Raw genomic sequence first — 12,405 nt, 5'->3', positions numbered from 1 at the left:
AAACAGGAAATAACAACAAACACTGAAACTACTTCTATTTCATCTTCAAAGGAAATAAAGAAAGTAAACGTGAAAGTAATACCATTTAAAACTTGGACGTGTATGGTTGTGATGTAGCGCTCGGATGTTCTACACAAATAGTCGCCGGCGTCTGTCATTTTAGCCTGTTTGATTTTCAGCACACTGGTTATTGTCTTCCGAGCCAGATATAAACTTTTGGATATTTCTATGCCTCTTTTTCTGTCCGAATCGAGTTTGTCCCCGTCCTTGAACCAGTCTATATCGTGTGGGGCGTAGTAGTCTGTAGCGTTACAACTTAATAAGATAGGCTCACCCTTATCCACATACCGCTTGCCGGTAATCTGAATAGCTGAAAAAGACGTTTATTTTTAACTAAAAATGTCAGCATTTTTGTTTTCAAAAATATGAGTCAGAACATGATACAATGGGAAGTTTTATTCGAACGAAAATACACTCACACCGTAAAGTAGGGTAATTATTAATCAGATCATGTTGGGATAGAAATAATATTTAATATGACATTAACATAGGCATCTTTGTTAAAAAACAAACATAACATTGTATTGATACAGATGTGTGATACACAAGACTTTAAAACAAGTGTGACAGCCAAGAATTCATATTGACAGAATATAACGTGACAAAAGAAACATTGCCATTGAAACAGAAACAAAAAGGAAAATTATAATTGAAATACGAATATGATGTGCAACGAATATAGAACATACACATTTATTTTATTGTTTGAATAAAATGTACTTACCTGCATTATATACTGACCAATCTGGAAAAAAACCACAACCATTATCATCACTTGTTCATTTGAAAATCTAAGTGAATATTCATGGTATTGGAAGCATAGTGAGATCATCCCATGACATAAGGTGTGGAACATTCAATTCGTGATGTTGTTACTGTTGATCAGATTTAAGATTTACAAGCATGCTTGATTTTGTTGAAATTTTGACAAAAGCATATTTCTATTAATAGCGCACTATCTAATTGTGCGTGCTAAAGTAATGGTTTTTGCATTTATTTCTCAGGACAATTACCATATCAAGGATTTCGTAATCTAATTACGACGGTACTTGAAATCATTACATTTTTCATATCTAATGACAAACATAACAGCGAGCTTTTGAAATGTGATAAAGTATAATATGGTTATGTTGAAGCAATTAGTCAAATATTCGATGTTGGTGTTTTTTTTTTTTTTTTTTTTTTTTTTTTTGTAATTTACAGACATAAACTAATCACCAACCAAGCCAAGGACCAATGATGATTTCATAGCCAGAATCAAGGTTAGGATACCCAAGCTCGTATTACAAAACTATTTGTTTATCATAACTAATAATTCTACATTTAAAATTGAAAATGGTGTCCGAATTGGTTATACAATAAATTAAAGTTTCTAAACAAGTTAGCAAGAGAATGACCTTGAAGCTAAATCAATAGAAAACGAATCTTCCTATTACGATTCGGAGGGAAATTGTTCTCGCTACAGTAATTTAATGCAATCGCCACGGCGAAAGTTAGTTTGAGCATCATGTTGCTGAGTTATATGAATCGAAATCATCTAATCATGCCTGTATCAGCTATAATGATATCGTGTATCATCTTTCTGTATCTAGATAATATACATCTCTACTAGCTAGGCAGGCCTTGAGAGACTGATTGTGTGTAAATATCACCCAGTCCAGAAAAGGGACATCAGCTAGTCAGGTCAGCCCTAAATCGATTGTTAGATTGAAGGTCATGTTTCCGAGCCAATATCACGTGGTTGATACGACCCGTAATCAGGTTACAACTATTCAAACACTAATTAGAGTCTGGTGATTGAATTTCAATCAACCAAATCAATTTGAAACAAGACATTTCTGCAGCGCAAATTAGACCGGAAAGGGAGGATATAATTGAAATTTGAAACAAGCAAATTCTATTCAGTTATTCTAAATTACAGAGGCCATTTTCACAAGATATCAGATACTGTATATTATAAGATATCCTTTTGAATTATGTTCCTTGGTTTGAAGCTTTGATATAATTTCGTTGATAGAAATATTCGTGGGCATAGTCGATGGGATAATAGTGACTATGCTATATAAAACACATCAAAATATATACTTGTGATTGCAACTTACAGTATCTTTCTTATATATATATATAGTTTTCGTGTGGAATCTTACCCTGAACATCTAGGTTAAACTGACGCCTGATACTCCTGTCCTTCGTGCTGACCTGACACTCGTACGTCCCCGCGTCCTCCAAACTGACGTTTCGGATATGAAGATTCCATTGATCCAACCTGACCTTGTGTTGTGTACTAAACCGAGCGTCAGAGACGTACGTATATTCCCCAACAGTTAAGGGATTTTCTTCTGACGATCGTCTCCACACAACCTAAACAGATTCAAAAACCAAACGTAGCGACAAATTTAGACGAATTATTCCTATTTATATGAGTGATATACTTATTTGCTTATTTTGAATATTCTAAACTTTGTACTGCAGAGCCATTTCTCAACTTTTAAATGCAACTGAACCCAAGTGCTCAATTTCCTTTCACCTGATTTAACTTGAATTAGAATGAACCGACTTAAAATAATTATAAAAATACCCTCATTTAAATATTTGCATTGCAATGTTTAAATGAACAACAAATATTCCATATATGAGATTATATAAAATGTTCACTTCTTTACCCTGGTTCACGTGAAATTCAGTCATGTGTAATTCACGTGAAATTTGTCACGTATAAATCACGTGAAATAAGAAATATTGCCTGTGTATAACCTTTCGCTTCCAAAGGCCTAGTATAATGGTCATGTACATATGACTGTGAATGAAAATTGTCTTCAGAAATAAGTTGTTTACTAATGCAAAATATGTAGATTTCAAACTGACAATTCCGAAAATTATCATTTTGTTTAAATGCAATAATTCACGTTTGTAATTTAGTCAGACGTTGTCTATATCGTATTTTAACAAATGCATGAGGAAAAGGTTTTACTATTCAAAGTCATGCCTAAATGATAACGTCATGCCTTCAAGGATTAATCGAATACTATTATTTTGCATTTAAATTTAAGTTTGTCATTCATCTTTATAAATGCCTATTGATTTTAGAACCATGTATGTCTGAACTAGATACGTAAATTAAAACTATAAACAAAGTAACTAAACACGTCCGGACTTCGATCAAATTACTTTGTTTACTTCTTAAAATTAATTAGTTTACATAAGAAACCCTCCTGGGACCGACTTGTTATTATCATGCATTGTTATTGTGTAATGAGATTTGAGGCCATAAAGACTCAGGGGGAGGAACTGTTCATTTATAAGTGTCATTTATTCTAAACGACAAACTCATAAAACTGATAAACGTCATAAAGTTGAAATATTTTATTTACAGATGCACTTGGCAGATTATCTTGATTGCACTTCAAATGATCAAATACATATTACGAAATGCCATTTTAGATAGCTTTTGTCATTTTAAAGTCATAAGACATAAGTGCTCAAATTTCGCATTAAAATAGACAGAGGTCGTAAAACTAAAAATATAGTGTCATAAAGTGTTTGATAATACAATGTCACAATAGTTCCACTCACAAAAAGATTGTACATGTTCTTGATTGAAAGTAAAGGTTCTTGATTGAAAGTAAAGCTACATGTACAAAGTATAAATACAGTTATGTTGCGCGTGCGATGTAATAGAACTTATCAAATCCTTCGATACTGTTATTTGGATCATTCTTTCTAGCCAACCACTATTACATCTACCCATACGTCAGATCGTGTTTACTTCAACATTAATCTTCCTATTTATGTTGATCGTTTTTGTTTTATTTCTTAATCTCACTGAGAGAACAGGGAATTACTTCCTGCGAACACAGTACTAACCGATAAATATGTTTTAACTACTTCAATCAGAAACCATAACAACCGTGTACAAGGTTATATGTCGTAATGCGAAGAACCTCTTCCTTTCATGCTGATCTAACACTGCTCCTTTTCTTATTACCCATGGGACCAGTTGAAAATGAGCAAAAGGAAAAAGTCCGCCAGGGTATTGGTTCAAAGCGAAGCCAATCGAATGTGTGAGGACATTTTTCAAACCATGGTAATGATATCATCCATTAGGGATTGCTTAACAGAAAAGCACCACAAAGCCGACAAACACACATACTCTTAATAAAACATGACACCTGACTTAGAGCTACAAATCATCGTTTATACACAAGCTACAAGGTGGAATGATGATCGAAGCTAGATTAAGAAACTACGTGACCTTAATACATCACAGATTCAGTCAGGACTGTTCCAAGGTCACCAGGACATAGATATAAATATATCCTGAAAAGTGGGCATCACGTTCTCTATGGCACTACCATAAACTCACACAGGACAAAGGTGGCAAGGACGTTCAGAGGTCAAGCATAAAGCTTTTTTAAGCAAATGTTTCTAGGACAAATCCTAAACTTATTGATTGCTGGGCGTTCATATATCTTCAGGAAGCCACTTTTTGCAAAGCTTTCCTGTTGTTGTTTGAAACCATATATTTTTAACTCTAGGCAGAAAGTTCCAATGTCGTTAGTTTCTTCAGCCTTCTGTTTGTTGAAGAAAACAATCGAAATACAAACTGGACAGCAAGTCAGAAGGCCTCCTACTAACCAGTATACAAAAGTGTTTGGTGGAGAGGACCATGATTTTCTAAGAAACCAATAACACTGTAACGAACCATTGGTAATGCGTTTTGAGCATTGCTGCTTTCCCCCACACATGTTCGCCAAGCAAACCTAATTAATAGTATAACGAATTAGGTGCTTGATGCATCTCAGTTTGATATATATAATCAGTATTCGCACAATACTCAAATCCAATTGACTATTTCACATCTTTGGAAGCAATTGAAAGGAACTTGTTTCCGAAAGCTTGCCCTACGATGAATTGAATAAGGGTCTGTACAGATATATTGGTGTTTCATAGCAATATCAATTCGTTCTTCTGTGGTGGCCTAGTTTTGTCATTCATTTTCTTATATTGTCTATGTTGTATTCTATATTTCTTTATCTTATTTTAGTAAAACACAATAGTGTATATGTTTTTGTATTGATTAATGGATTTCAGTTAGACGTCGCTTGAATGATTAAAGAGCTCATAGAATACAATGTACTTTAGATAAGCAATACCATAAGGGAAAAGAGCTGACATGCATTTTCCTTAGTTTTGAATACCATTACGCCGTGGTTATTTTTACAACACTTATGACTTGCAGCGTGCATTAAAAGCCACGTGACTTAGTGTGAACTCTCTGTAATTGACAGGAAAGTGTTATCTCCTTATGGGGGTGTAAACGGAAGTTAGCACTTTTATCGTCACTTCCAGGAAATTATATTATAATACACTTAGTAAGCTCGTTAAGTACTTAGCTATAGGAAAATATATTTTTATTTGTATTAACACCTCCTTTTCAAAATAGGAGGAAATGTTATTACTAACACACTTGCGTTAAGAATGGTATTATTATTATCTACAAGCGTATATTTCTTGAAAGATATTGGAAATGTTGACGTGGAATAAAATAGTTGGTTAATTTTATTGTAAAATTTCATGTTTAAATTATGGTGCATTATCATTAATAATAGTATAGATCACGTGAAATAATATCATATGGTATATGGCTGTGCACTTTCAATCGCGACCAATTTATCAATATGTTCGAAATAACATTAAGTCATACGCTACATTATTCATAATAAGTTTCGATATATGTAAATGTTGTGTGTAAAATATAATTTGCTATCGATTAATTTCACCTTCCGGTGATTATGACGTCATAAGTTGACGTGATATGTGTGTTGTCACAACAAATGGAAGGTGGGGTTAATCGACGGTAAACTGAAGGCCTACTTCACTCATGTCGTTTAGATATCTAAAAAACCTCGTATAAATATCGACATCTTATCGTTATGAAACTTCGTAATTACTTATTTTTTAATCAAAGAAATATCATACAATACTAAAGGACTAAAATATTTTTACCTTTCTTAAAACGAATTAATAACAGATTTCATACTCGTAATGTTGCGGTTTAAAGTCAGTGTTAATCCATTTAGGCTGCCTATGTGTTTTTATCAAGTTACATGTAACATTTCGCGTTAGTATAAGATTAGTTTTAGTGCAGGATTATCTAATGCATCTAGGTGCGTTACCCTTGTTCGTTGTTTGTACGGTTTGTGAAACAGGTAAATCATTATCACATTTTGATTCCCTAACGATTGTGAGATGTTCGAGTAGGTTTCAGAATGCCTTGATAAATTATTGAAGATATGCCCCTAGGTATGTATCCAGTGCTCCTATACGAACGGTACTAGTGTGCAAGGTCAACAGAAATAACTTGCGTTAAATTTCTGTCACGCCATACCAAAATCTTACAATTAATCATACTTCGGCATACATGTTAGGGACATTTATAATTCACCATCCACCGGGAGCAACTGGTCATGAAGCCAAATTGGTTTTGATAATACCCATTTTATAAAAAACGTTATTTCCTAAAATGACAAGTTGACAAATAGAACGTGTACTGAGCATGCTTCGGCGTAATGGTGCTCTTTATAGGAATATCAATCATTCTTACTTAAAACGTTTCTCGTGTAACTATGCATAATTTACAATGAAGAAGATAGATGGCCTATTGTAGAAAAAATATAAGTTCCGGAAATAATTTCCCCAAAATATAGTCATTAGCATCGTCAAGGCTACGAAATATCGAATTTCAAAGTTTTTTTCTAACATAAATTTCATAAATATTTCATGAGCTTTATTTGAACAATTACAACATCTTTTTCCAAGGACGGCTTATCTATTAAGATAATAAATGTTGTGAACTACAGTCAGGACTGTAGTAATAATATGCACTTTTAGAAGTGCAATTGACACCGTAAGCAACAATATATATGTTCGGTAATCGCAGTAAATAAATAGACAAATCTGATTGGAAGTATTTGCCTTTAATATGGAGGTAGATGATGACCAGTATGATAGTAGCCTCCGCACGCATTGAATCATTTAGCTACCTACGGCTGTGGTTGTAGTGTCATGGAAAATTTTACTGACATGTTTTTGTTTTATATTTTTTTTATGGTTTTATGAATTAAAATTATGCTATAATGTACCATTTGTTATCACATACACCACATTCTAATTGAGGTGTGTTACGACAGGTGTATAAACATTTCGTTGAAACTATTACCTTTATTTCTTTATCAAAATTAAACATGTGAACGTAAGACGCTTTTTTGAACTTAATCAAAAACACTTTTTCTTCACTATATCCTTATGTTCTTTCCTTTACTGATAACCACCTATAATCTTATTTCATTATCTTACCATTCCAGGTAGTTAATTCATCTGTATATGCAATTTCAGCAAAATCGTCCACTTCATACTCTTTTTATAATTTGCCACATAATGTACGTACATAGTAATACTATGTATAATGGTCATTTGATTTTAAAATGTTGTTTTGACACTAACAAATCGGCATCAATCGATTCATGTTTTACGTTGAAATGGAACTTCTCTCTATTAGAGCTCTCAGTAATTTAGTTTAATTTGTTTGAGACAATATAAGTTAAGATGGTAAATAGAATTTCAAGGAAACAGACGTGAATTTGAGTATCATACCTTCTATTGAAACAAAACTATTACAGATGTAACATTGGTACTTTCAATGATAATGAACGTATACTATCGGAAACCGTACCACTCTGACTGTGACTCTATATAACGGACGCTTATAACAGATTAATCATGATGCATGTAGCATGACTAGTATGCAGTAGCTCATTTTGACAATTTAACAGTCGGCTTTAATAGGATATTACAATCCATCTTTGAAGTTAATGACCATGTCTATTATAGGCCCCATTATAACATGTTCGGGTATGTAGCTACAATGCTAAGTAGTACATATCAATATTTGCAGACAAAGCCCTCATTTAACCGTATTATCTGTCTGAGTTATTGCATAAAGAGTCCAGTCGACTGAAACACACAATAGAAGATGAAAGTCATGGTATAGATTACTGCTACCGTTTGGCTGAAGTTCAATTTTCCAGAGCGTGAGTTTGTGGCCATATCATCCCAGTATCTTACTATAAGTTTACATATCACAAAACTACGCAACGTTACTCAAGGATCTATTGGTATGTAAACAATGCTGCACATCATCTACTAAAGAGAAAATTACCATACTAGTCTTTGATAATAAAAACGCCTCATTTACCACTTCCATGTCGACTGATACAATAACGAGATTGCCTTCTTATTGATAGGTCATTTGAATAATCTAAAGAGATATTCTAATCTCTGCTATTGACCAGTATACTATGTCGTTAACGGTACCCCTGAACCCATGCTATAGATGCTACACTGTCGTCAATGTATCCTAATAATTCGCTTCATGTTGTCCTTAATGGGCCGTGTCATTAGATATGACAGGATATCGATGCTTCTCACATATACCGGCATGTCATTCAATGCTTATTTTCTTACGCGTCAGTAACCCAATGGTTGTGATTTGCCGGAACTTAATCCTCTAAGTACTGTCATTAATCATCATATATTGATAGTAGTAACCAAAAGAAAGAAAAAAAGCTATGTAACTCATTGTTGTCTCACTGAGTACATATATCCTAATATATAACTTTAACTAAACTATAAATGTCATAAAATGATTAATGACGATTTCATAAGTTAAATACCACGTATGGCATAATTTATTCCTTTCTTTTTACATGTGTACCGTTGCCTTGTATTCGTGTAATATATTGTTAATTTAAGGAATGGTTTTTATTGTTTGTTGCTTACTGGTGTGTTAACTGCATTTTTGTGTAGATATTTTAAATGACGCGTCATGTTGAAATAATATAAAAAATGGAGTTTACACACCAGTAAACAACAAACAATAACAATCATTCCTTTTATTTACATTTCGACCGACCATTTCATTAAAGATGCTCCACCGCTTACAAATGGTATTTGTTCACTATCAAAAACAGGAGTAGTTGATTTAGCATTTTTCTTAAGTTATAAAAGTTACTTACTTTACACCATTACCACCGTTGAAAAGTTTGAGCTTCTAATTTTACTTCAAGTTAAAAATATGAAAAAATAATTAATTGCACCCCGAAAAAATTCCGTGGCACTATATTCTATATGGAAAGATGTACCGATTGCGCATGCACCAAAGCAAAATAAATTATTTATTATTATTTTTGTGTTAATAAGACATATATATACACGATGAAACACCAATTATTGTTCAAATGATGAATATCATTTATGCTCTGTCGGCGGTGGAGCATCTTTAAAAATTAAGTGATCAAATAAAATAAAACTCAGGTTTTTTTTCAATGTTATTTTATTATTGGAACAACCGCCGGTCGATTGATGGATTCCCGGAACAGCTGGCTTCAATTTTACGGGAAATGTTGTCAAAGTTAGAGTGTACACAAAATATAGTTCCATATTTACTATATTTTTTCATCCCATTCATACAATATTTGTTAAATATTTTATTAATTTAAAATTTACATTACATTCATACATGCAGTATATTGAAGATTTGTTATACAGATACAATAGGCCTAATCGGATGCGCATTCACACTATTTGCGGAAGTCAGTGTTCCGGTGTGTGTATTCTTACGCGACAACCACTGCGTTTATGCAAGTGTAAACGATTTCGCAGTTGGTAAGGTTATACAGAAAAGAGTATACAAAAATGTAAATATATATACCTTATGCTTTAAGTCCATTAATATCATGCATAAATAAAGTTGTATGAAGGAAGCTTCCATTAATCAATTATATTAGTTTCAGTTTGTTCTTTTTGAACTAATGTCATCGTGTCAAACAACGATAGGAAATTTTGGATAAAAATTAATATCTTTAATGCAAAAACTATCAGTTTTGTATCGATGTACACAACTTATCAATTTAAAAGCATTATATAGATATGTTTCTTGTGCTATTTAAGAATTAACCACTTTCAATTAGAAAATATGGAAGCGCGAATGTCAACTTGACAACGGAAATTTCAACATACATAATGTAACAGTTTGCTGTCGTCTAATTGTAAATCATCGTCTAAATGCAGTTCAATGCCGTACACGTTTATTTATATATGATAACATCTTAAAACATTTAGATATATTTCGCAACTATTATGAACAAACTACTTGTTATCGTCAAGAGTGGATCGGTCAGTTCATACTGTCACATCTTCCATTATAGTTGGCACGACTATAGTGAAGCGAAAATGAGATTCACTTCAAATAGTCAAATGAGAGGATAAGAGTAAGACTTGATGCACTTGGTAACGTTACATTTGTAGTCATAACGTTACTATTAACAAATATAACTTTAGTTTAGCCTTTTACAAACATTATTATCCATTAAAGCAAATAATCTTCATTGGTTGCATGAAAAGTTTTTTTTATTCAACAAAAAGCAAAATTATAAATTCTTTTATGGCAGAAAGTAAGCCGTCAAACCGTCAATTCGCACAACAAGAAGCCTATAAAACGATATACTAATCCACCCGTTATCTACCCAAGCCTCGACATCCTTAGCCGCAGTGTAATGGAGATTGGCAGTCAATTTAAGATGAAGACAGCACGGGGATTGTCAGTTTATATACAGAACAAGCTTATCGTGATTGGGTTTATATTGGCCTGGCTGACTCCCAATCGACTGATGCTTCCATCAATACAATAAATTATTTACATCAAAAGCACTGTATCTAACCCTCATCACATATATAGATGTAGGCTAGGCAGGAAACGATCACAATTCACAGAGTACGCATCGGCTAAATCCTTGCCTTAGGAAAAGTTAGATAACAAAGAAGCATCAGAAAGATACATAGAAATTACATTGTAGGTACATTTGTACTGTATACTAGTATATAGATCAGATTAGTGCAGCGTCCTCGTTAAGAAGTGTCTTATAAAGAACGCCAATGCAGACTATACATACATATATGTTATTATATATGTATTCATAACTTCTTTCCAATAAAATGTCGCTTGCCAATGCTTAGGTCATCCTAAAATACACTCTCAGTACACTAACAATATCATATTTTCATTCATCTGACAGACGCAACAAACGCTTCTCTGGGCCTACTGTGGAGTCTCACTACACACTTTTCAGGATATGAAACAATTCCTGTCTGTGTGGCTGTTGTTGGGTGGCGCTCTATCAGGATTTAAAGATCAATGCTGTATTATTTTTTCATTGAATCCTTTAATCACTAAATGTCTTTTCTGTCCATACATAAGATTAATGTAAGAAGAAACTGTTTGATATGCATTGCGGGAGTTATCGACCTTTGATTTAACCTCAGTATGACAAAGCAAGTTTGAAAGCAAGAAACGCCCCAGCTTACATAATCGGTAGACATTTCTTTATCTTTTATCTACTAACATCAAATATTTCACAGCATTCTTTATCCGATTCTCATTAGTATAGTTATATAAACAAGCAGTCGTTCTTATCAACTCTGATCAATTAGTTTCTGATAAAAAAAATCTAAAATGTTAATGTTTTAAATATTGTATAATAAATGATAATTTGATTAAAACCACCAGATATTTGGGGACAAAACAAAACCAATGATTTGTATGTCTATTTTGTCTATCATTCCAATAAGTCAAATTCTGATTGTTTATTTATTTGTTATGCGATGGTACTTACCGTTTTAGTACCTAAGGTTTGGCCTTAATCTTATTGTTTATTTATTTGTTATGCGATGGTACTTACCGTTTTTGTACCTAAGTTCTGGACCGTGCAGTGTAGGATAGCGAGGTTACCCCTTTTCACGGTATAGTTTTTCTTTGTAGCGAGTATTTCCGGTGTCCGGGTGGCATATCCCCGATCTGTAAAGAAACGATGACCTGTAACCAAACAAAAATAATTATCAGATCAATTTCACACTGACCGCCATTCTGTATTAAACTCTACACATCCATTCACAGCGAATGCGAACTCACCATCGACATGACTTGTGGTCAATAAAATTCTAACCTAATTATTGCTTTCTCTCATTCTGGCCGATAAAATTTTATCTCGCAGTGATATAAAATTTGATATTCCCATCAAAGTGACACATCCCCGTTTCATATTAATGATATCTCAGCAAAGGATTTGCACTATTAAGATTGTTATCAAGAAAATACAAAATTCTAAAATTACCATCATTAAAGCAGCATTAACGAATGACAGTTAGGCGGTGATAAAATATTATATTACATTGTGGGGTAGTACGTATCGAATTTAGCTAGAATCTCCTCCTTGCGTCCACGGAAACCAA

At 33.2% G+C, this 12,405-nt stretch overlaps 1 protein-coding gene across 1 annotated transcript in view; it reads right to left on the bottom strand.

Annotated features, from left to right (window-relative positions):
* Window positions 1-12,405, bottom strand: part of LOC138333387 (zwei Ig domain protein zig-8-like) — a 57,727-nt gene that overhangs the window by 7,958 nt on the left and 37,364 nt on the right. Inside the window, exons 3-6 of the mRNA XM_069281732.1 lie at window positions 11,856-11,989; window positions 2,208-2,421; window positions 785-805; window positions 83-370 (exon numbers count right to left, since the gene is read on the bottom strand). Of these exons, the coding sequence (XP_069137833.1) occupies window positions 83-370; window positions 785-805; window positions 2,208-2,421; window positions 11,856-11,989 (657 nt within the window). The remainder of the gene's footprint in view (window positions 1-82; window positions 371-784; window positions 806-2,207; window positions 2,422-11,855; window positions 11,990-12,405) is intronic.

This window comes from Argopecten irradians, chromosome 10 (assembly GCF_041381155.1).
Source record: "Argopecten irradians isolate NY chromosome 10, Ai_NY, whole genome shotgun sequence".
NCBI lineage: Eukaryota > Metazoa > Mollusca > Bivalvia > Pectinida > Pectinidae > Argopecten > Argopecten irradians.
This window is presented reverse-complemented; position numbering and strand designations above follow the sequence as displayed.